The sequence below is a fragment of the Gossypium hirsutum genome, chromosome D02 (assembly GCF_007990345.1).
Source record: "Gossypium hirsutum isolate 1008001.06 chromosome D02, Gossypium_hirsutum_v2.1, whole genome shotgun sequence".
Lineage (NCBI taxonomy): Eukaryota > Viridiplantae > Streptophyta > Magnoliopsida > Malvales > Malvaceae > Gossypium > Gossypium hirsutum.
The window spans coordinates 53,799,147-53,825,512 of NC_053438.1; the positions used below are offsets into that span (position 1 = coordinate 53,799,147).

Sequence of the window (26,366 nt, forward strand, 5' to 3'; positions counted from 1 at the left end):
TGTACTACTAAAATACGGGATGTTACAGTATTAATACTTGACCCTTCAAATTGCATTAAATGCATGAGTTTAATTCCTCCAATGACTAGAAACTCCCTCCAACAACTCTAAGTGTCCAAATATTAGTTAAATGGTATAAATACAAGTAGGGCTGTGCATTATTTGGTTAAAGCCGAATATTTTCGGTTAACCGATCGAGTTCGGTTAATCGGTCGGTTAACCAAAAAAGTTCAGTCGGGATTCGGTTAAGTTTTTTTTGGTTTGTTCGGTTAATGGTTAAATCGGTTTGAAATGGGTCAGTTAACCGAAAAAAATTTGGGTAAACCGAAATTTACAGGGTAGGGCCTAAATCAAGTAAATTTAAACCCAGCCCAATTATTTCTCAGCCCAATTATTTAAACCCAGCACCGAACTAGAACCTGCTATCCATTTCTCAGCCTAATATTTTCAACCTGCTGTCTAGCCCAATTATTTCTCAACAGTTTAGTTTCACTCACACATAACACATTCACACACTTAACACTTAAAACTTAAAGCCCCTAGCCCTAAATCCCTAAATCTCACCCTAATATTTTCAATCTCAGTCGACAGTAGAATCGGAAAAAAAAACCCACTATTTTCACACCTTTTTGGCTTTTGCTGTCCATTTCTCTTCCGCCGGAGTCCCCGAGTTGGACCACCACACCAATACCTAGACCCAAGGCCAGACTTGCTTTCTTCTAATTTCCCTTTCGTATTGCTCTTGCAACTAATTCAGCTAGGTCACGCATTATGAATCGGGATTTTACTTTACTATATATTTGAAAATATTGAGCTCCAATATCTTTACTTCATGGTTTAGCTTCTTCTTTTTCTGTCTTCCATAACAAAATCATTTATTCTTCTTTAAATTCATATTCTTTAAGAAAGCATCGCAAACACTGCCAAAACTTCATGTGCAGATTGGCACTCAAACAGTATATAGATCAAGTTTGGGTTATAGATACTATTCAATTGGATCAGACAAGAGAGTATAGCACGGCCTTAGCACCATGGTGTTAGAGCATAACCTAACCGATAGAATCACTTAAACTGAAATGAGCATAGTATTATTTTGAGTATAGTACGTGGATGGATATTGATTAGTATGTGGATATTATTATTTTTATTTTCATCTTAAATGTAAATATTTTGATTTTCATACACATAAATAGGGCAACATATAGGGTTGTTTCTGCTGTCAACTATATACTGATTTGAATAAATGAATAATGATGATGAGATGTGGGATAATATTATTTTGTTTATTAATTAGTACAGTACCCAAGTGAGTGATTGTTTATATTTTTATAAAAACTAATTTTTCAATCTTTTTTTAAGATAAATTTGATCTGATTTTTTGTTGTATGACGTGACAATATTAGCTACTGTATTAAAATAATTTTTAAAAAATATAATATGAACATTCACGTGTCTTAAAATTTATGTAATATATATTTTTCTTCCTCTACATGTAATATAAATTATTAGTATATTGAATAGGAAGGTACGAACTTAATGTTAGACACAGCTCTATCGATAGGGCAGTGTCTGATTTAAAAATTACAGAGTAATTATGTTTAAAAGTGAACGTTACTGAAATATCAAACACATAAATAACATAAATCTTAAATGTAAATATTTGCTGCCCTTTTAATTAAGTGTTGAGTATAGTGCATGGATGAAAAGCAAAATTCGAACGTATTCCTCCTATTTACATCTAATGGAATACCAATTCTTAACTGATGATGCTAGGTTTTTGACAAGTTATTAAACCAAACTCTTGATATTTAATTAATTTTATATCATTTAGTAAATAATATTGTCCTTGACCCCAAGTTTATTGTATTATTTTAATTTATTATATATTTTTTTCTTGTAGAATGTCAACCGAACCAACATCTATTGAGGGTAGTGTTACACCTCCTACTTCGATAGATTCTGAAAATTCAGGAGTTGGAGCTTCAATCCAAACAAAGGGGACTACCAGGGAAAATAAAAGCCACTCCTCAAAGGTCAGAAGTTTGGTCTCACTTCACTAAGATTATTAATAGTGAGGGTGCAAGTAAGGCTAAATGCAATTATTGTCAAAATGAATTTTGTTGTGATGTGAAAAAAATGGTACAGGGTCATTGAAATATCATATTGGTTCATGTAAGAAAAATCCTAGTAATGTTGTTGACAATAGTCAAGGACAACTAGTTTTACCAAGAAAGGGGTTGAAGGGGGGAAGGAAATCTTTCAACTTGGAGATTTGATCAAGAAACATGTAGGAAAGGATTAGCACAAATGATTGTGATTGATGAATTACCTTTCAAGTTTGTTGAAAGTGAAGGTTTTAAGAAATTTATGTTTGTGGCATGTCCTAGGTTTCATATTCCTTCACGAACGACTATGACTAGGGATGTTTATCAATTGTATTTAGATGAAAGTGTCAAGATAAAACAACTTTTGAGAAGTTCTTGTTCTAGAGTTTGCTTAACTACTGACACATGGACTTCTTTGCAAAGAGTTAATTATTTGTGTATCACTGCTCACTTTATTGATAACGATTGGAATTTGAATAAAAAGATTTTAAACTTTTGTCCAATTTCTAGTCATAAGGGTGAGTCCATTGGGATGGTGATTGAGAAATGCTTGTTGAACTGGAGAATTAATAAGTTGTTTACTGTTACTATTGATAATGCAAGTTCAAATGATGTTGCTATTGGTTATTTGAGAAAGAAATTTAACCCTTGAGGGGGTTTAGTTCAAAATGGTAAATATCTTTATATGAGATGCATGACACACATTGTGAATTTGATTGTTGTTGAAGGCTTAAAGGAAATGAATAAATCTGTTGAACGTGTTAGGGGGTTGTTAGATATGTAAGACAATCTCCAGCTAGATTACAAAAGTTTAAGGAGTGTGTTGTGGTGGAAAATGTGGAGGGCAAGAAGATGTTGTGTATTGATGTTTGTACTAGGTGGAACTCAAACTACTTAATGTTAGACACTGCTCAGAACTTTGAGAGAGCTTTTGAGAGATTTGAGGAGCAAGATACAAACTTTAGGGCTGAACTTGAAAGGGGAGAGGGTTGGCCTAGTGTGGATGATTGGGATAATGTTAGAAAGTTGAGGGATTTCTTGGAACAATTTTATGAAGTCACTTTGCGTATATTTGGCACTTCATATGTCACGTCCAATAACTTTTTTTATGAGCTTTCCGAAATTGATATTCTTTTACGAGATGCTCAGTTAAATAGTAATATTGATTTCAATGTTATGGCCATCAAGTTGAAAGAGAAGTATGATAAGTATCGGGGTGATATTGATAAGATGAATTTGCTTATGTTTGTTGCTTGTGTTTTAGATCCTAGACAAAAACTAAAGTATCTTGAATTTGCACTTAGTGAAATGTCTAGTTCTGAAAAAGCTTGTGAAATGATGCAAAAATTGAAGGAATCTTTGTATGAATTGTTTGATGATTATAAGCCTCCACTTCATATTACTTGTAGCCAATCGAGTGTGCCAACACATGTTTCTTTTGGTGAACCATAACAAAAAATGAAAAGGCGAATGCAAGCTGTGTATAAAAAGCGTAAGTTGGAAATTTGTGGTGAGGATAAAACATCTGAGTTGGATAAATATCTAGCTGAGGCTAATGAGGAATTTGTTGAAGATTTTGATATTTTATTATGGTGGAAAGTGAACAGCCTTAGATTTCCCACTCTTTCAAAAATTGCCAGAGATGTGTTAGCTATCCCGGTTACTACGGTTGCTTCAGAGTTTGCATTTAGCACGGGGGGACGTGTGCTTGATCAATATAGGAGTTCTTTAACTCCTAAAATTGTACAAGCTCTTGTGTGTACTCAAGATTGGATTCGAAAATCATCATCACAAGAAGACATAAAAAAGATTGAAGAATAAATCCAAGAGCTTGACAAGATTGAAAATGGTATGTTTATTGTTTTATTTTAATAGTTTCAATTTTTTTACCATATCACTCCTACTTATTTAATTGATTCAATGTTTAGACATTTCTTGGAATGCATTAGAGCCTACCCTAGATTCATGAGCTTTCGTGAGTTGAAGGGTATGCTTACTATCTTATTCTTGTTAATTTATAATCTATTCGTTTGTTTGTATTATTTGATTTTTCTTAAATGCATATATTTCTATTATATGCTAAATTTTTGCACATGTTTTTTTTAGGTTTAATGCAAATGGAGATATTTTGGAGAGATGAAATGGATATAAATGGAGAATATTAAAGAATTATGTAATGTTTTTAATTATGTAGTGATTCAAAGACTTATGTAATATTTTTAATTATGTAGTGATTCTAAGATTTATGTAATTTTTTTAATTATGTAGTGATTCAATTTGGGTAATTCGGGTAATTCTGGTAATTCGGGTAATTTTTAACCAAAAATGAACAACACATAATTTTCGGTTAATTCGGTTAACCGACCTTATTAACCGAAAAAATTTCGGTTCGATTAATTGTTTTTTTAAAAAAATTCGGTTCGGTTAACGGTTAAAAATTTTGGAAGGTTGGTTAATTCGATTATAGCAATTTCGGGTCAGTTAACCAAATGAACACCCCTAAATACAAGTAATGAACAATTGAAGACTTAAAAGACACATATCCAAACATAAAAGATATGAGAAAATTTTCAAATTCTTTATTTCTCATTTTTCTCTTGTACATAGTCTTACCCTTTTATCATTTTTATTTCATTCTCTTATATCTGTATTGAAATGCCATAATATTAATGAAATTTAACATAATTTAAAAACATCTTTATGTTACAACATCATGCTTAAAATATAAATTTTAGTTTTCAAAACTATTTTTGAGAACAATCTTAAACATTTAAAATAGTGAAATCAAAATTTTTAAAAACACTCTCCATAAACAACGAAGAAATAGCCTTGGGCTATGAACTACACAAAATCTAGGTCTTACGGTACACTATAGTGCAATCAACTATACAACTTCTAAATGCACACCGCCTTGCCAGCAGCTGACAGAAACTCATATGCCCAGTCAACAAACCTCCAAATAAGTCTTTAAATCAGACGCTATACATGCTCATCTCCTTTTTCATCTTTGATGATCTTTTCCATAAGTTGGTCTCACTTAACTTGCTCTCTACGGTCAATCATTAATAAGCGGTGTCCACATGTGCCATCCCTTACATTTTTTGATCTACCTCTCTCACAGTCACACACCGCCCCCACTCATTAAATTTCGAAGGTTTAATATATTTTGCTCTATTTGATTTATTACGTTACTACTTAAAATTATTATTTGTTAGGTCGGTTGACGTGACATTAATAATTAATATGATAATAATATGTGAAAAGTTTAAATATATTTTGATTTAAATATTTTAAATAATTATTTATTTAAATTTATTTTTAATATAAAGAAATATTTTTTATATATTTAAAATGTTTGAATTATTGTTTGCCAAAGATTATCATGTAGTACCATCATATTAGTATAAATTAATAGGCCTAAATTACGGAATTAAAATTAATGTATCAACTAAATAAAAAAATTATACACGAATTACGTAGAAATGCACAAGTGCTAAGGATATTAACCCAACTTCGAATTGAATGTACCGGAATTCAACCCGACCCGAATAATCTGGCAGTCAAGTCAAGAATGGGAATCCCAAATTTCGACCAGTTACAGCTATACATGTGGCGTATCCCCATTGGTACCATCTCTGGAATCGGACGCCACAGTTTTAGTATAAAGAACCACGTTGGTTCTGCTGTTTTCTTAGCAGTGTATAGTATATATCAGCATTAAGCCATTAGCCATCCCAGTCCCCAACCCTTCCCAAAGAAGATGGCGCCAAAACCCCTTACATTTCCGGGAATTTTCTCGGCACTTCTCGCCTTCTCTTTTTCTTTGCTCCTCTTTTGTCATCCGATCATAGGCGGCCACAATTACCACGACGCTCTCCGCAAGAGCATTCTCTTTTTCGAAGGCCAACGATCAGGCAGACTTCCCCCTGACCAACGCGTCAAATGGCGCCGCGACTCTGCATTGCACGACGGCTCCACCGCCGGTGTAATTACTCCTTTTCGACAGCCTACATTTCCCATTTCACCTACGAAAAGTATATAATTTAATCATTAACTGCGTTTGATGTTTCGGTTTCAGGTGGACTTAACGGGAGGTTACTACGACGCCGGAGACAACGTGAAGTTCGGGTTCCCAATGGCATTCACGACGACTTTATTAGCTTGGAGTATCATAGATTTCGGGAGGAACATGGGGCCGGAGTTAAAGAACACCGTTAAAGCAGTGAAATGGTCGACGGATTATCTGTTGAAAGCAACGGAAAAGCCTCGAGTGGTGTACGTACAAGTGGGAGACGCCTATTCTGATCATAGCTGCTGGGAAAGGCCGGAGGACATGGATACTTTACGTACGGTGTACAAAATCGATAATGCGCATCCTGGTTCGGACGTCGCAGGTGAAACCGCCGCCGCATTGGCTGCTGCTTCCATTGTGTTCAGGAAACGAGACCCTGCATACTCCAGGTTGCTCCTCAATCGAGCCATTAGGGTAATTCATTGTCACCACCTCAGTTTCTTCTTAATCTTGTCACCGCACCAAATGGGAAGATATTTTGCATATTTGATTCATAGAATGTTAATGGAAAAATGACAGTCGGGGAAAATGGTGTATTGTACTGTAGGTGTTCAATTTTGCTGACAAGCACCGAGGTGCATATAGTAGCAGCCTGCACTCTGCAGTCTGTCCTTTTTACTGCGATGTCAATGGTTACCAGGTCAGACAGACTCCTTTTTTTTTCTTTTCTCTTACAGTACAATTAAGAGGAACCGTTGCATTATGACATTGAAGTCCACAACTTTGACTGGCTGTAGCTACTGTAATGGTAATGTAGGACGAGTTGCTTTGGGGAGCCGCTTGGCTGCACAAGGCCTCAAGGAAGCGCGTATATAGAGAGTACATAGTGAAAAACGAGGTTGTCTTGAGAGCTGGAGATACCATCAATGAGTTTGGTTGGGATAACAAGCATGCTGGGATTAACGTCCTCATTTCCAAGGTACAAAATTAATTAATCACTGGATTATTTATATATGTTTTATGCTTAATCATTATAATGATACCAATGTTTTATTTTATTTATAAGTTTTATTTGTTTATTTATTTATTTATTTTTCTAGAACGGTGCTTTTATATTCTTCTACACTTTGGTGCCTTTTGTTGGGGTATGTAAGTAGGATAAGGTTCATTTTATAGGACTGAAGAAAATGTGTCTTGGGTGCACGTGGGTGATCCTATGTTTTTTATGGGAGCTGATCATATTTTTGTGGGGTGTTCTTTCACATTTTTCGAACCCCATTTTCTATGCCCTTTATAGACTTTCAGACGAACTGAAACAAACCATTTGCATGGTGTGAAATGTTGGATTTTTTGTTGAAGTTCACGGGAGAAAATTAGATTTAAATTAAGTATTTTAATTGAACCAAAGGCAAGCTATTTGTTACTTTTTAGATTTCTATAAAAATGGCGCTACTACTACATGCTTGGATAAGATGGGAATAGAAAGAACAAAATAATCATGTGATGGGGGATAGGATGGCTTATCATTGCACATGATGAATGTAAGCATAAAATTTGGGTTTCATGTGAGCATCAATTTTACATTGGCAACCCAAATTAAAAGACAAATATTTGGAGCCAAAGAGACTAAAACTGTGTCTGGTGGAGTAGATTAGGGTTGGTTTTAGTAGTGTATTGTCTCCTCAATCGTAAACCAAAAAAGTCTAAGCGTTCTTGTTAAGATCTGGATCCTCGTGGGTCCCCAATCAGTGAGTTACTGCTACATGCATGTGCCTAAAGGCTGGGGCGATGCTTACCCCCCATGCTCATTCATTATCTTTCTACATTAACTTTTTTCTTGAAAGGTGATCACCACTACGTTAAGGACCTTTCACCCTTTACAATATATATATATATATAGCTTGCATGATTTCGTCATATTCATGCATTTAATATCTTTTATTTTATTCTATATCATCAACTTATCTCTATGTGCATGAACATTGATTTTCTAGGTTTCTGAACACTAGTATTATCAGACTACGCAGTATTAACATTTAATATACATTGAGGCTGATATATTAATGTATATGTGATAAACGAAACAAGTAGTTATTATATTATTATTATCTAATCTGTGGAATTCCTGGGGCAGGAAGTGCTGATGGGAAAAGCTGACTATTTCGAGTCTTTCAAGCAAAATGCTGATGGCTTTATTTGTTCTTTACTACCTGGAATGTCCCATCCTCAAGTTCAGTACTCTCCCGGTAATGTGCTTTCAACAATTTGATACTAAAAACAATAATAATAAGACATAGATCTCTGCTAATCATAGAAACTAACCCCTTTTTCACTGTTAAAAAATATAAAAAAGGTGGACTGATGTTCAAAACTGGAGGGAGTAACATGCAGCATGTAACGTCGTTGTCTTTCCTTCTTTTAGCCTATTCAAATTACCTAAGCCATGCTAACAAGGTAGTTCCATGTGGTGAATCATCAGCCTCCCCTGCCCTTCTCAAACACTTGGCCAAACGCCAGGTAGTATGACATTCTTGGTTTCTATTTAAATAAATCAAACAAAATCAACGGCTTTTGTTTTGTTGCTTCTATAATGAGAAGGGCCTCACGTGATTCTTGTCTGTGGTAAATTTAGGTAGACTACATTCTGGGGGATAATCCTTTAGGGATATCCTACATGGTTGGGTATGGTGCACGATTTCCTCGGAGGATTCATCACAGGGGCAGCTCACTGCCATCGGTCGCGGCCCACCCGGCTCGCATCGGTTGCAAAGCGGGGACTCGCTATTATCTAAGCCCAAACCCCAACCCCAATTTACTAGTGGGAGCAGTAGTGGGTGGGCCTAATGTGTCGGATGCCTTTCCAGATTCAAGGCCTTATTTTCAAGAGTCGGAGCCCACAACCTACATCAATGCGCCACTTGTTGGTCTCCTTGCATTCTTTTCAGCCCACCCTTGATTTTCCGCATATAGAGTAATTGTAATCAGTGATTTATCATTATCGTCATTGTGGAATCAAACGATTCCCAATTGAAAGCTACACAAAAAAGTGAGCGCCTTTTTATCTTTGTTGGGCTAAGTTTTAAGATTTATGCCTTTACCCAAAGCACCCATTTCTCCTATTGCTAATAATTTTGTACTCAAGTTCTAGTTATTGCCTTACATATATATAAATTCTATCTTCAAACATATTTTTAGTTTTAAAGCTTGATAATGAAAAGAATCGAGTTTAGATATAAATAAGCTAAACAAATTTAACAATTTATTCATGGACGAGAGTGAAAGTTTTGAAATTTTTTTTTATTTTTTAAGGTGAGTTGGAATCCAATTGATGAGGGATATCAATTCAATAAAAAGCTTTATAAATTGTATAGATTTCACATTAGTTATATCATATGCCTATATATATATTATATTCAAACATATAAGTTAAATTTTACAAGTAGTCGGGTGACACAACTCAATAAATTTTTTTATAAATTGTATAATTTCATATCAATTATACCATATGCCTATATATATTATATTCAAGCATATAAATTTTGGAGTTCTTTATTCTCATTTAATTGACTAAAAACAACACCAATGGTTAATATTTATTGTGAACTTCTTGTGATCAAGATGATGACACAAATATGCAAGAAAGCGGTGAACCACTCATCTTTCTAAAATTTAGATGTTCATTGATTATGGATTTTGACATTTTCTGTTATACTTTTTTGAAAATGAATGAACCACAAGACGCTAGAAAGAAGGTGGAGTCTATAGACAGTGGAAATTAAAGATTCCTTCCAATTCCAAACCATTTGTTTCTCATTTGTCAAGTTTATTATTTTTATTGCAATACATTGGTATTCTTCCAAGAAAGAGGAAGTAAAAGAAAGTTGTTTCAGATTATTGTTTTGTTTGGATTGTAATATCTGAAAAAAAACAACGTGTTTGTTGCAATGGATACGTTGGGACTTCTCAGAATTAGGGTCCGAAGAGGCTACAATCTTATTGTTCGTGATAAGATAGCGTCTAGCAGTGATCCATATGTTGTCATCACCACCACTCAACAGGTTTGTTGTGTTTCCTTCATCCCTTCTCAAATTAGGAGAAATTTGATTATGTTATCTTGGAAAAAATTCTCAAAATTTACAATCAAGTACTCTAGAGTTTTATTTCCCAAATGAGTGAACTCAAGTATATGTTAAAATCGGTTGCTATTGTATTACCCAGAGCGCTCCTTTTTTTTCTCTAGAACTAGTTGACAATTGCCTATTGTTATTTCACAAATGAGCGCTCATATCTCAACTTAAGCCTCTTGTTTTCATAAATTTTTATATTTTTTTTTATAATTTCCAATGTTTTTTACAACATTTTTTTTTAAATATTACTCTTTTTTTTTGTTTTGCTTCACACACGGTCGTACATCATACCTAAATCTATTCCTATTAACTTCCCTCTCATCACGTCTTCTCAACTAAAATAATTACTCACCACTCATCTTCAATCACCAAACACTAAATTCATTGCCTCTCGGACCTCTTATTCAACACCCTATACAAGTCTATCACCATCACAATTCAATTTCACCATTAAAACCAAATCCAAGCACTCCAAATAACAAAAATTTTCTATAATTTTATTACATATTTATAATTTTTATAACTTTTTAATACTTTTAATAAGTTTTTATAACTTTTTAAAATAAATTTATATATTTTTATATAATTTCTTATTGTTTTATTTTTTTATAAGTTCTATAATTTTATATTATTTATATAATAGTTTGATATCTTTTTCATAACATATTAATGATATTTTATAATTTTTATAATTTTTTAATATTTAATAACAATTTTTCTATAATTTTTATATTTTCCAAGAAAAAATTATAAGATTTAACAATTTTAAAACTTAAATAATTAAAAATAAATTAAGCCCATGTAAAATGATTAAGATCAATTAAGCCATCCATGTTACCATTTTTTTCACCTCAAATGCCATGTTAGTCACCACCATCATTATTTTTACATATCAATTACCACATTAGCACTCAATGGTCCATTAAGGGCTTGACAGAAAACCATATTCTAATGGCTTAATTGATTGCTAACTTTTGATTAAGGACTCAATTGATTGCACTTTCTGACAAAAGACTCAATTCATTTTTTTAAATTATTTTAAAAGAGCTTTTTTAATACTTTAGCCTTATAGTTATAATTAATTGTGGGTTGGAAACTGAAATATATCTAAGCTTAGGTCGAAGTAAATGTGGACATGACCCACATTTAAGTTTAGAATAATCTAGGAGAGAATCGACGTATAACATTTGTACATGGTAGAACTTGAACTTGGGAAAATCTCAATCACATAATATTGCCACCACAACTAAGGTATCATTGGTTTTGAGCTCTTTTTCAATCTAGTTGACATGCATAGGAGAATCTTAGAATGGTTTGTAAGAGGCCAAATAGAGCATCTTATCTAGATGAAACTTAAAACAACTCGGTATATAAGTTTATGAGATAGATGCCATGCATGATAAGATTTGAAACATATTTGTGAATTAAAACTCACATTTAAGAAAAATTTATTTAAAACAAAGACTTCATTTATTAATTAATATTCATAAAACAAATATGTAAGAAATCCAACTCATTATACAAATAGGATGGCCCAAATTATTACAACCACAATATACAATCAAACGTAAAAATTATTGATCCCATCTTTAGAATTGTTCAAGTAACATCATACTACTCTTTTTGAACAATACTTAGCTTAGGTTCCCAATCTCTTTCCAATAAGTTTTTTTTTCTTTCAAATTCTGTAAGAGTTTTTTGCTTCTCTTGTTCCATCACATTGTTTTCTTCCTTCAACTTCTCATTAACTTTGCAAATGATCTCCTATTATTCCAACACTTTCTTGTATGTTCCCTCCATCTTATTTCTGTACCATCAATTATTGTTATTACTTGTGTTTGATTCGATTAAGACAACCTCTTAATTGGTTTTGACAATGAAGGCAACATAGTTTCTTACGTGTTCTTCACCATTTTTATTATCACTATTAGAGTTTTTATCGCTCTAAGTTACATAAAAAGATTTCTTCTTTTTTTAGGATGTTTGCACACTCGGCCTATATATGTTTAAACCCCTCGCATTCATGATATCAAATGTCTTTCTTCTTCTCTCTAAGCTCGTCTTCATTAGCTATGGTTTTAGATCTATTCTTGTTGGCATTTGGACCTCTTTCATTACCCTTCCTATTGATATTTTTTGTAAGAAGGGGCAATTGCTATTGTAAGTCTTTCGTAAAGACAGTTGATTCAGCATTAATTACAACTGAGGCTACAATATTTAGAGCAATGTTCTCTAATTTGCTTCAATAGGCCTCTTCCAAGTTTATCTCAAACGTTTGAAAGGACCATATCAATTCTTCTACTCTTATTGTATTCATGTCCTTGACCTATTCAATGGTTGTGACTTTGATTAATAATCTTTCCAACTGAGATTGCATCAACTTTGTCAATAGTTTTGTTTTTGAGTATTCTTCGTGGGCAAATGTTTGATCAGTTATATCACACAATTTTGCATAAAAATCAGACAAAGTTTCATCCTCGTTAGCATTTGCAACTTTGACTACTTCTCTCCAATGGTTTCCTTATAAGTGGTCTCGAGAATTTTCCAAGCTTCACGTATAAAGATGCATTTGAAGGTGCACCTAAACTCTTGAAGGTCAACTTCATTAGAACTAACATTTACGGCTTTGGAAATGTAGTTAGTAGCTTTATCCTCTTCAGCATGCTAGTTTATCTCTGACTTCATTGTGCGAGCACCATCATTATTTGTGGTCATAGATGGCTCCTAACAAGCTACGCTTTTTATGCCTTGCTTAAATGAATGCTCTATTGTAATAAGTTTTGTGATATTTATAATTGGATCCATCTAGAGTAGGGGCTGGACATTAAACTTTCTTCCTTTACGTTCTTCATGATTCAGCAATAAAGTATAAGTGAGAAATCCGTCAATTCGATTTAGAAAACCTAAAAACCATTTAAATGGACTTTCATTTTTGGAAGCTGAAAGTAAACCAAGTAAAAAAAATTGACAAATTTCAATCCATATATTTTTGGCCAGTTTAGTTAGGAAGCTTAATTAGGATCCGTTTGTTTACATGTAAAAAGTTTTACGGAAATTATTTTCTGCATTTTCCTGTGTTTGTTTCACAGAAAACAGTTTGGTCAACGGAAATTGACTTACATGTCAACATAAAATAAGCCATTTTTCTTGTAAAATAACTTACCGTTTTGAAAAGCGCAAGTTATTTTCCGGAAAATATCTCATCTATAGATAAATTTATTTTTATATAAAGATTAACTTAAATTAAGGTTAATATTATTATATTGATAATAAAATTTATTTTTATTTTAAAAATATTTAAAATTATTAGAATATTAATATAAAATATTACATTTTTCAATATTATTAAACATACATATTTAATTATTTATATTTATTCATATAATAAATTATTAATATAATTAATTATTTTAATAAATTATTTAATATTTAAATTTTAGTTTAAAAATAAAATTTAAAAACAATAATTTTAAATAATATTATTCACATATTATTAAAATATTCAATATGAATATTTTAATAATAAATATTTATTACAATTATAAATATATTAATAATAAATGTTTTGTAGTATAAATGTTAAAATATGTCATAAGTCTATGTATTCTTCACAAATTTGCAATTTAATCTTTGTACTTTTATTTTTAAGAATTTAGTCCCTCCGAAAATCAAGTCCAATTGTTGACATTGTTAAATTTTTTGTCAACTTTGTTGATATCACATTTTTAAATAAAAAATTATTTAGTAGTCACGTAACTAAAACAAATTATGTTGTAATGAATCTGAATTTAACAAAAAACTTTTAATATATGCAAAAATAATGTATCATATAAATTTATAGATAATAAAATAAACTCAATTAAAAAAATGAAAAGATAACAAAATCTCAAATGTATGTTTGTTTCATTGAAAACAGTTGAAATATTTTTAAGAAATGTGTCAAACAACAAAAATATTTTACACGGATTCATTTAAACACCATAAAATATTAACTTTTCCAGGAAAGTAAATCATTTTCCAAAAATCATTTTTCGGAAACCATTTTCAGTTAAACAAATAGACCCTTAATCAACTTAGCTTTTCCTTAAAAAAAACTAATTGAACCCTGTGTGATGGTCAGGGCGTCCACCATCCTAGGTGTGACCTAGATTCGAGTCACGCTAGTTGCGTTGCCGCCTTAGGTGTGGCCTAGGTTTGAGTTGTGCTAATCGCGTTGTTGTTAGGACTTTGTCTTCCTCTTATAATTTACAAAAAAAACACTAATAGACTATTTAACACAAATTACATTACCGAATAAAACACAAGCTACAAATTTGATCTGGTTTTAATGATTTTCTATAATTGGATTGGGTTTGAGTTTATGTTCATGTAATTTATTTATTTTAAAATCATAAATATATTTAATATATAATTTAAAGTCAATTAAATCAATTTTGATTTTTAAAAATCAAAACCAAACCAATTTAATCAAATTGTTCAACTTCCCAAATTGGCATTAAATCGAACTAATTAAATTTTACCCTAAAAAATTGAAATTATTAATTTAGTCAATTTAGTCCATTCAATCCGATTTTTGCATACCTCTACAACAAAGAATAGGATTCCACTAAATATATCTAGCATGTGAATTTGATACCAATTGAAAGTGTTGAGGTTATTGATTTGTTACTCGTGCAATTGTAATTAAAGACAAAATAATTACCAAGAACAAAAAGTAAATGGACACCAAAAACTATTGGGTACAGTGGTAAGGTACAATACACTTCTAATAGAAGATGCATGTTCAAACTTTGAAGACAAACTTATTAAGAGGGGTAACTACGAATCTCGAACATAAATTATAAAACGGACATGAATATTAAAAAAAATCTCTTTACAAATAAATATCCTTACGGATGCTCCATAGCATATCTTCACAAATAAGATCCAGAGATGGTTGGTGTCAACTGTAATGATTTCATAAAAAGAATGAAGGTTTGAACAATTGTTGATATGTTGATTTCTCTGACATTAATGTTGCATAAATTGGTACAGAAAGTGAAAACAAATGTGGTGAAAAAAAACTGCAATCCCGAGTGGTGTGATGAAGTGAGTCTTTCAATCAAAGATCTTAATGATCCAATCGAGTTAGTAAGTAATATATCTGATTCTGCAATTTGTATGCATGTATATACATGAATGAATGTGAATACCATTCACCACTACTACTTGCATGGAATTCCATTTGTGTTTTGCAGACGGTGTACGACAAAGACACGTTGGGTGCGGATGATCCTATGGGAACTGCAGAGATTGACTTAAAACCATACTTAGAAGCAGCGAGGTTAAGGAAAGAGTTGCAAGAACTCCCAAATGGCTGTGCACTCAAGAAAGTACAGCCAAGCGGGACAAATGACCTCGCTGATGAAAGCCGCATTCTTTGGGAAAATGGCAGGATCACCCAAGACATGCGTCTCAAACTCAGGAATGTTGAAAGTGGGGAAGTTTTAATCCAAATAGAGTGGGTTGATATCCCTGGCTGCAAGGGTTTGGATCCTGATTTCTGAATCTGTATGTATGGCTTCAACTATATTATTCCCTCTTCTTTTTTTCTTTTCGTATATATACCTCGTCGGGGTCGGGAAATCATCAGTTTTCTTTTTTATCGTAATTTGAAAACCAAACTGTAATTCAACTCCTATGTTATAATGCAGAAAAACATACACTTAATAGATGGTTTTGATTAATTCCAATTAATAATTGAATTTGAATCCAGATGTAATGACTGACCATTCAAATTCATGGTTACAATGAGCAAACAAACTGCATCAGATTCAATTGTTTTGCTATTTGTAAAATGTAAAATTTCCATTCCTGAAGCTATGGTTTAACAATGGAATACTATTTTGTCAACCTGCCTGTTAAAGTTCCATTTAATCTGAAGAAACAAAATGGATCATTCTCATTCAAAACTCAAGAATACAATTACATGTATTTAATACTTGCAACTTCAACTAACCAACTTTAGCTAACTAACTGTAACTGAAAATACTAACAATCCTAACTGCCAACTGCAACTAACTGCTATCATTCCTAACATGCCCCGTACTTATCAACTTCTCTTCTCATCAAAGCCTTTTCTCACTTGTATCAACAACACAAAGGCGATCGCGAAACTAGGTGAATGCTCCTATCGACAGTGGTTTTGTCAGTATGTCTGCAGTTTGGTCTGAATCAGGTATATGTCCTACATGAAGCACCCCATCTGCAACCTTTTCTCTGACAAAGAACAGATCCATTTCAACATGTTTAAATTTTGAGTGCATAACTGGATTCCCCGCAATTGCAACAGCTGTTGAACTGTCACACCATATCAAGGCCTTCTTTGGAACTGGAATGCATAACTCAGTCAGCAATGCCCGAATCCATACCATCTCTGCAGTGACATAAGCCACACTCCTGTATTCTGCTTCTGCTGTAGACCTAGAGATGACTTGTTGTTTCCTTGAGCTCCAGGAGATTGGATTCCTTCCAAGAAACACACAGAAGCCTAAAGTTGACCTTGGATCATCCACATCAAAACCCCAGCTTGCATCCGAATATCCTTCAAGTAAAAATCTTAACGTTCGGGTGAATTTCAACCCATAATCCAGTGTCCCTTGTAAATACCTTAAGATTCTCTTCACAGCCTTGAAATGCAGGTCCAAAGGCTTATGCATAAACTGGCAAACCTTGTTTACTGAATAAGCTATGTCTGGTCTAGTGATGACAACATACTGCAGGGCACCAACAATACTCCTATAATGATGTTTATCCTCAACAGGACTCCCTTCATTGGCTGACAGTCGACATGTGGTAACCATATGTGTTGGCAAGCTATTCGAACTGTCCATGGAAGCTCTTTGAAGAAGTTCAGCAATGTACTTCTTTTGTGTAAGGAACATCCCTTGTAAAGTGTAATTCACCTCTATGCCTAAGAAATAATGTGACTTTCTTAGGTCTTTTAATGAGAACTTGGCATTGAGCTGAGTGACAAACTCGTCTATGGCCTTAGCATCATTCCCTATGATGATAATATCATTAACATAGACCAACACGTACACCAACTGAGACCCTAACTGAAGAATGAACAAGGATTTATCTTCTTTGGATACTTTAAATTGCATTGTTACCAAAAATTCTCTCAACTTGTGAAACCAAGCCCTCGGTGCCTGTTTGAGACTGTACAGGGCCTTTCGAAGTTGATGAATGAGCTGCTGTCCATTAGAGCCTTGCTGCTCAAACCCTGGAGGTTGCAACATGTAAATTTCTTCACTCAAATCCCCATTCAAGAACGCATTATTGATATCAACCTATCGAAGTGACCAATTGAAAGAGACTGCTAAAGCAAGAACCACTCTTATTATAGTGGGCTTAACCACAGGGCTGAATGTCTCTTGAAAATCAACCCCAACTTCCTGCAAGTATCCCTTAATGACAAGTTGACCTTTGTACCTCACAATAGACCCATCAGCATGTCTTTTAAGCTTAAAAGTCCAGTTATAGCCAACCGCCCGACGACCTGCAGGTAAGGGCATGAGATCCCAAGTATGATTTGCCAGTAATGCACTATACTCAACTTAAGCAGCTGTTGTCTAGGCAGAGCTTCAGCTATGGTCAAAGGTTCCTTTTCATCCAGAGCTAAAGCAAAAATTCTCGGCTTGAAAATTCCACTCTTGGCACGAGCCCGCATAGGATGAACATTTGTATTTTGAGGAATTGTTGTACTGCACTCATGCTGATCACAAGAGGGAGACATTTCAGTCGTTGGTAGGAAACCAGCAAGATAAGTGGAAGAAGAATTAACTGGGGAAGATGCCACAGGAGATATTCTGACAGATCTCATATCGGGTTGAACATGGGAGCACCCAGGAGAAATGTTATCCATTACTATAGGAAGCATAGTCTGTCGATGTAAGTCCCTTGTAGAATTCACTAGAGATTGAGAGCAAAATCCATTTTGAAATGGAAAACACGTCTCATTAAACCGAACATGGCGAGAGAGATAAACCCGACCATCTGCAGCTAAACATCTATATCCCTTCGTATTAGGAGCATTGCCAAGAAACACATACATTTGAGACCTAAACTGTAACTTATGCTGGTGGAAAAGTCTCAAATCAGGGAAGCAAGCATAGCCAAACACCCTAAGCAGATCATAACTAGGTTTGTGTTTGTGAAGTGTTTCATAAGGACTCACGTTACGAAGAACTGAAGTAGGCAGTCTGTTTGTCAAGTAAACAGCATGTGCAAAAGTAAAATACTAGAACTTCAAAGGCATACCAGATTGAGCTAGAAGCGACAACCCCATGTCTACAATTTGTCGATGCTTCCTTTCAACAATGCTATCCTGCTCTGAGGTGTAGGGACAAGTGACCTTATGGTGTATACCCAAGCGAGAAAGCTCCTTTGACAGCACACGATACTCTTCCTGTAACACCCCTTACCCGTATCCAACACCGGAATAGGGTACGAGGCATTACCAAAACACATACACTTGTAAACGTATTTAACCGAGTTATAAAATTTCATCAAAATTAAAACTTTCAAAAATAATTAACATGTTTCTATAACTTTTCACAATATATCCTCAAAATATTATAATCATAATAATTAGGGTCTGCGAGACCCGATACATACTCATGCAATTTAATGCTTCATTTCCATTTCATTCAATTCGCAATTTCTCATGCTCATAATTTAAATCATATCACTAGAAATTTCCATTTAATTCACGTACAATTCAATGACATCAAATTCAAAACTAATACGTATTTACCATTTAACTCAATGTTTATTGATTATACCATTCAATAACACATTTATGAAATTCTCAATTTAGCAATGAAAATATCACTTTAGTTTGAATAACAACATCGTCCTGATATAAATACACTACCACTTATCCATTTACTTTAATTCTTTTGGGCCCATTTGTCACTTACCATCCTTAATCAAATTAGGGAACGGTCACGGAAAATTGAGTACTTCACTTTCACTTTGCCATAGTATAACTATGGTCTTACGTATGATCACTTATCACTTGTCCCTTGATCAGATAAGTGTAGCCACTTATCACTTTGTTTCTTGATCAGATAAGTGTAGCCACTTATCACTTTGTCTCTTGATCAGATAAGTATAGCCGAAGCTATAACTTATCACTTTATCACTTGATCAGATAAGTATAGCCGAAGCTATTACTTATCACTTTCCACTTGTCACTTGATCAGATAAGTGTAGCTAAAGCTACCACTTATCACTTTATCACTTGATCAGAAGTACTCAAATCCGGCGTTCCGCTCAATTTGATCATTTATTCATATATCAGGCTTACCAACATGTGTTAATTCATAAACCATTCATGGTATTATTTCATGCCAAATCATATATTGAATATACCATACACACATACTATGAAACTTTATTTTCACACATGAGCTTAAACCATGACCAATAATGCACAAAAATAAGCATCATTCATATTTCATCGTTTATGAGTTATAATCAAACATATGACCATTTATACACGAATCATTCATATATTTCCCAATTTTCCTCCTCCTCCTCTCCATTCCACATCCTTAATGTGTATAACACACTTAAACAACATTAACCATAATTTCAATATTCACTAACATGTATATTCAAAGCTGTTTATCCGAGTCAGAGTCACTAAATTATTTTTATCCGGAGCTACAGAGCTCCAAATTAAGATCCGTTAATTTTCCCTGAAACTAGACTCATATATCTTCGTACCATATAATTTTCATAATTTTTGGTTCAGCCAAATAGTACAGTTTATTCTTTAAAGTTTCCCCTGTTTCGCTGTCTGACAGTTCCAACCACTCTTCACTAAAAATTAATTATCTCATTGTACAGAATTCGGATGGTGTTTTAGCTTGTTTCTTCTAAAAATAGACTCATTAAGGATTCTAACCATATAAACTATAACTCATAATCATTTCTGTACAATTTTTAATGATTTTCCAAAGTCAGAACAGGGGAACCCGAATTCATTCTGACCTTGTCTCACAAAATCTATTATATCTCATGATTTACAATTCCATTGCTCACATCATTTCTTTTATAAGAAACTAGACTCAATAAGCTTTAATTTCATATTTTATTCATCCTCTAATTCAATCTCTACAATTTTTGGTGATTTTTCAAAGTTACACTACTGCTGCTGTCCAAAACTGCTTTAGTGCAAAATGTTGATTTCCATTTTGCCCCAAATTTCACAGTTTATACAATTCGGTCCTTTCTCAATTAACCCCTCAATTAATCTAATTTTCTCAATTAGTACTTTACTAGACATTATAAGTTGTTACACAACTATTGAAATTCAGAATTTCCACATATAACTCTATCTTCAAACTCTTTTACTATTAGGTCCCAAACATTCACTTTCTATTCAATTCTTTCAATAAAATCAGCATATGAACAATTTAAAGCTCTAATTTCATGCTAAATCATCATATACTTCCAGCACATATTCATATCAACTTTCAACTTCTTTCATAAAATCAAAAACTAATGAATTTAACAAGTGGGCCTAGTTGTAAAAGTCATAAAAATACAAAAATTTCAAGAAATAGTCAAGAATTGAACTTACTTGTAATAAAAATATGAAGAACCAGCTTGAAGAAGCCCTTCCATGGTGTTTTAGCTGATGAGAATTCAGAAAAATGAAGAGAAATCTAGATAATTCCACTTGGGTCCTAACTTTATTAAGCAAATTTTGCAATTTTCCAATTTTGCCCTTAATTCTCCTTACTTTCTTGCTGATTTCATGCCTCTGCCGTCCAGCCCAAATAGACCTTGGGTCTATTTGCTTTTAAGCCCTCTTCCTTTTATCATTTAAGCTATTTAATCATTTCCCAAAATTTTGCATTTGTTACAATTTAGTCCTTTTTGTTCAATTAATTATCGGAACTTTAAAATTTCTTAACGAAACTTTAATACTAACTTTTTAACACTCCATAAATATTTATAAAAATATTTATGGCTCAGTTTAAAATCCCCGAGGTCTTGATACCTCATTTCGATTCTAATTATTTTAATATTTATTTCTAGTGCACTATTCACTATTTCAAAAATTTTCCTAACTTCATATTTAACTTATACTTGCTAAATTAATAATATTTTCTACCCATTTGTCGAATTTAGTGATCTCGAATCACCGTTCCGACACCTCTGAAAATTCAAGCCATTACATTTTTTTTTCGTCGGATTTGTGGTCCCGAAACCACTGTTCCGACTAAGCCTAAAATCGGGCTATTACACTTCCCCCCAGTCAATTTGTAGCATCTTAATAGAACAACCAAATTGAACCTTAACCATCTGATGAAAGTTGAGAAAACATTGAACCACCTCAGATTTGCTCTTAAGAAAATAAACCCAAGTATATCTACTGTACATATCAACAAAAGATACGTAATAATAAAAACCATTTGAAGCTACACAAGCTGGTCCCCATACATCAGACACCACTAGTTCAAAAGGAAATGAATACACTATTTTGGAAGAGGAAAAAGAGAGCTTATGAGCTTTGCCTAGCTGACAAGCGGTACATATACGAGGCAAGCTACTCTTTTTAAAAGGTACGTTACATGATTTCAGTATATGAGCTACTGTGTTAGAACAGGGATGTCCAAACCTGTTATGCCATAAGGCAATAGATGAGAGTTAAACACTGTTGACCAAGCACGAGTTGGGCTTTGAGAAAGAGCAGTCGAGGTTGGAAGAATACTTTGAAAACTGAAACCTGTATAGACCCTCATGTATGTGGCCCTCGAGGAGAATCATCCCTATCTGAATGTCCTTTACAAAACACAGAAAAGGGTAAAACTTAAAATAAACACCATTGTCTTTTGCAAATTGACCCACAGTCATCAAGTTCTTACAAACTGTAGGAACATGTAACACATTCTGAAGACGCAAAAGCCTGGAGACAGCTAAGGCATTAGATGATCCTACATTAGTAATGGAGACAGACTTACCATTTCCTATAAGAACTCGACCAGTACCTATGTAAGGAGAAGCAGTCATAAGAGTCGGCCTTTCAGGTGTAACATGCACCCGAATTCGGATACCAAGTCTGATTAGAATGAAGACGGGTCTGTGAGGGTGGCGAATGCGAACATGAGCCAGAGCAAGGAACCATAGATGAGCAAGCTGTCGAAGAATGAGTAAAATCACGAGTCTGATGAAAATTGACTGAAGGGCTCTGATTAGAAAAATTCTCATCAAACCGATGATAACAATTCTGAACAACATGCCCAATTTTCCTACATAGCTGACATTGTGGCCTGGACCTAGACCAGCCCTGACTAGTACCTCTAGTTCTCCCATGAGACCAGCTTCGACCTGAACCACTATACCCTTTCTTGGAAGCCTGAGAGTAAGTGGACTTTGAACCTCCTGAGTTATCTTGATATTTGGTTACCAAATTCACTTGCAAAGGAGCTTCTGCCAATAAAGCTAAGTGTCTAGCCTCACAATCAAGAAGCATATTAGTAAGTAAATCCAAAGACACTAGAGTTGTAGACTTAAAAACTCTAATAGACTCATACTCCATAGGAAGACCAGACAAAATGACACTGACTTGTTCTCTTTCCGTTACCAAGCTTCCAACTGCCATTAGACTATCACTAAGAGTCTTTACCTTAGCCAGGTATTCTTTAACAGTTAAACTAGCCTTCTTGATCGAATACAAAGCATGACGCAGACTTGCTATTTTAATACTTGATGTGGTACCAAATCGTTTTTCAATAGTAGTCCAAACCTCAAAGCTTGTCTTAGTTGCTGTGAGATGAACCAAAATCTCATCAGTAACTGTTGAGAGAAGCCAAGAAGCTATAAAATTGTCCTGCTTTCTATGAACAAGAAACGCAGGATTATCCGTCAGTTGACCATCAACTCCTACAAGAACTACTGGAGGAACCAAAACTGTCCCCAATACAAAACCTTCAAGCCCATATCCTACAAGAATCAGCAAAAGTTGATGCTTCCATAACAAGAAATTATGCTCAGCAAGTTTGACTGTATCATGTTTGGCAAAGTAGTGAACTGTCGACGAACCACCACTACCAAGATTTTGCGAATGAACACCTTCTCCAGAACTGGTCGAATGACGCGGGGTCTCAGTCCTAGGGATTGTTTCCATGAAATAAAGCGAAAACACAAGAAACTCATATTATTAAAAAATTTTGGCTCTTGATACCATGTTAAAGTTCCATTTAATCTGAAGAAACAAAATGGATCATTCTCATTCAAAACTCAAGAATACAATTACATGTATTTAATACTTGCAACTTTAACTAACCAACTTCAACTAACCAACTGTAACTGAAAATACTAACAATCCTAACTGCCAACTGCCACTAACTGCTATCATTCCTAATACTGCCCAAGCCGAGCCTACTAAATTGGGTCCTATTGAAGTCTATTTGGCTCAATGAGAACTTGAAATCCCATATCCCATATTAAAAAAGCTTTCCACTTTGGAGATGAAGTTATGGCTAGTTGATCGCAAATTGGAAGACTCGCATATTTTATTTTAATATATTTTAGTATCACAACTTCTTTGGAGAAATAGAAATATATATTTTTTAATTTAAATGTTGAAAGATTTTTTTTGAATATTACTTTTTAAAAAAATTGGTTTCAAGCCTTAAAACAAATGAATGCATCTGTAATTATAAATACAATATTTTTTAATATTATTTCTATTCAACAAAAAAAAATTATTTGTAAAGATGTGTGGGACTCTTTGCTCAGAATGCATCGATTCATCACCTTCATATCAATAATATATTACAGCAATGGCTTTGAGGTTGATTGGTTAGACGTTGGGCTTGTTGTTGTGCTCCCTAAGCAAGGCTGCCAATTGTGGGATGGTAAAAGATTATATAAAATTGTGATTTTATGTAATTCCTATCTTTTTCTAATAGGAGGATGATAAATTAAATTTTTTCTCTGATTTTTAGCATTTTTTAGCTAGATTTGAATTTTTTTCAGGAGGAAAAAAATTAGAAATCAAGTAGAAAAATCCGATTTGTCATTTTCCTATTGGAAATGAATGGGGATGATGTGGAATCACAATTCTATACCATTCGTTCTCGTTGTGTGATATAATGACTTACAAGTAAATTTTGTTTTCAATTCAAACATAGTTGTGTTAAGAAGAATATATTTTTTAAATTGATCTATTTTTAAAAAATAAAAGTATATTTTTAAATATCTGTAAAATCCATATTTTCCTGATTTTTTGATATTTTTAAATTTCTGAATTTTGTATTTTTTTCATTTTCTCCCTATTTTTTTATTTTTATCTATTTTTGAAAAAAAATATTTCTTTAATTTCTTGAAATTTTATAAAATTTTCCAATTTTTTTCTCATATGTTACATTTTTTTTTGAAAATTTTCTGATTTTTTTACATTTTTTTTGTAATTTTACTCTTTTTTATTTTATGTATTTATAAAATTAAAATTAAATATTTTTAATTCTGAAAATTTTATATATTCCTTTTGTTTTTAAAATATTTTGAGATTTGTTTGAACTTTTTATTAATTTTAAAATTTATTTCAAGAAAATAGGAATCGTGGCGTTGTGAGAGCGCCACGCCATCCTTTTTTCTTAACACCGTTAACAGCTGGGAGAAAATGACACACGATTTGAACCTTCAAATACTAAATTGAAAATAAAAATTCTTTTAAGTATGAAAGTGACAATTGAGTGCAACTTTGAGAGATAAATAGTGCATTTACCCTTTCATTTATTATTTTCTATCATATTTATATTATTGTAAATACTCTTATATAGTTTTTATAAGTTATTAATTTATTATTATTACGGATTTTTATTTACTTAGAATTTCAATTTTTTATCCAATTGATTTAGCTTTTATCTACTATAACTTTCAGATAACTTGCAATGCTTGAGTAAACTTTGTTAAGAATGGTAGAAAATTGAGGGTAAAAAAAGCATAATATATATTTATATATATACTAAATAATAAAGATATGATAAAATATAAAAATTCCTATTACTTTGTCTTTTTTGTCATAATTTATATATATTAGTAAAATTAAAGTGATGGACAATTTGAACATTGCAACACATCTATGAAATCAATAATCTTTGGAAAACTCATTTAAAGAAAAAGCTGATATTGATCCAATGGCCCAACAACCAACAATAGGCATCTTGCCTCAATTCATTGCCCTTGCAAACCTTGAAGACCTCCTGACCTCGTCTATTCCATCACCAAGCTTAAAGATTTCTCTTAATTAAGTGATAATTAATCTAAACTAATATTTGTACCTATCTGCAATCCTTTTCAACTTTAATTTATAAAGTAGCAAAATACATCGAATTAGCATTACAAAAATAAAACATACCATACATAACAAGTATCCCAAAACGGATCAAAACTCTTTTGCCTAAACCAAACTAGAAAACAATAAAAAAATTATATATTCTCGATACTTACGAATCTTGTTCAGGTACTTTATTTTAGTCATTTTTAATTATTGTACTTTTTAAATTTTAAAATTTCACTTCTCACCAAATGATAACAGTTAAATTCATTAAGTTCTATTATTTCCAAAATGTGATGTGGCAAACATTTTGCCATATGTGTAATATCAAGTTAACTTGTTATTTTCTCATATAACTTCCTAAAAATCCAGTTAATGAATTAACTATTTTCATTTGCATCAATACTAAAAATTCAAATTTTGAAAAAATAGAGGGACTTCAAATGATTCAAGTGAAAAATATGAACTAAATCTACAACTGTATGCATATTATAGAACTAGTAATCAAATTTAACCAAATGAAATTAAGTTAGGACCAAATTTGAAAAATATAAAAATTGTAATTGATTAAATAAAAATAGATAAAATAATTCCCAACATTCACAAAACACAGAACTAATAGCTAAATTTAACGCAAAGGGCATTGTCAAAACAAGTGTATCAAACATCAACATCTCACAATTCATCATGGGGCTCCTAGAATCTTCACCCATTTTTAGCCTTGTCTAAATGGTCTCTGGAACTTACCTCTGCAAAGTCTTTTTGTTGGGCTGGGTCCA

General features: G+C 32.9%; 3 protein-coding genes and 1 long non-coding RNA gene across 5 annotated transcripts; 3 read left to right on the forward strand and 1 right to left on the reverse strand.

Moving 5' to 3' along the window:
• The first annotated feature begins 3,924 nt into the window (after positions 1–3,924).
• On the forward strand, positions 3,925–4,276 carry LOC107908285 (uncharacterized). The gene is made up of 3 exons (XR_001686954.2): positions 3,925–3,954; positions 4,034–4,092; positions 4,212–4,276. It is a non-coding gene; the product is annotated as an uncharacterized lncRNA (long non-coding RNA).
• A 1,589-nt stretch (positions 4,277–5,865) lies between these two features.
• On the forward strand, positions 5,866–9,073 carry LOC107909898 (endoglucanase 8-like). Its single transcript, NM_001327026.1, is given in 7 exon segments — positions 5,866–6,090; positions 6,184–6,591; positions 6,725–6,817; positions 6,935–7,096; positions 8,252–8,363; positions 8,471–8,634; positions 8,750–9,073. Coding segments are annotated over 7 exon segments (1,488 nt in total).
• Positions 9,074–9,778: 705 nt separating this feature from the next.
• Positions 9,779–15,953, forward strand: LOC107909900 (protein C2-DOMAIN ABA-RELATED 9). 2 transcript variants are annotated; one of them, XM_016837599.2, is made up of 3 exons: positions 9,779–10,175; positions 15,279–15,374; positions 15,482–15,953. In XM_016837599.2, the coding sequence occupies exons 1-3, from the start codon at positions 10,062–10,064 to the stop codon at positions 15,788–15,790; spliced, it is 519 nt and encodes a 172-aa protein (XP_016693088.1). In that variant the 5' UTR covers positions 9,779–10,061; the 3' UTR covers positions 15,791–15,953. The 2 variants fall into 2 exon arrangements, with proteins under 2 accessions (XP_016693088.1, XP_016693089.1); XM_016837600.2 differs by lacking the exon at positions 15,279–15,374 and having other exon boundaries at positions 9,821–10,175.
• A 5,596-nt stretch (positions 15,954–21,549) lies between these two features.
• On the reverse strand, positions 21,550–23,750 carry LOC121214714 (uncharacterized). The gene is made up of 2 exons (XM_041088804.1): positions 21,922–23,750; positions 21,550–21,605 (listed from the first exon to the last, which is right to left on the reverse strand). The coding sequence occupies exon 1, from the start codon at positions 23,428–23,430 to the stop codon at positions 22,327–22,329; it is 1,104 nt and encodes a 367-aa protein (XP_040944738.1). The 5' UTR covers positions 23,431–23,750; the 3' UTR covers positions 21,550–21,605; positions 21,922–22,326.
• Positions 23,751–26,366: the final 2,616 nt, after the last annotated feature.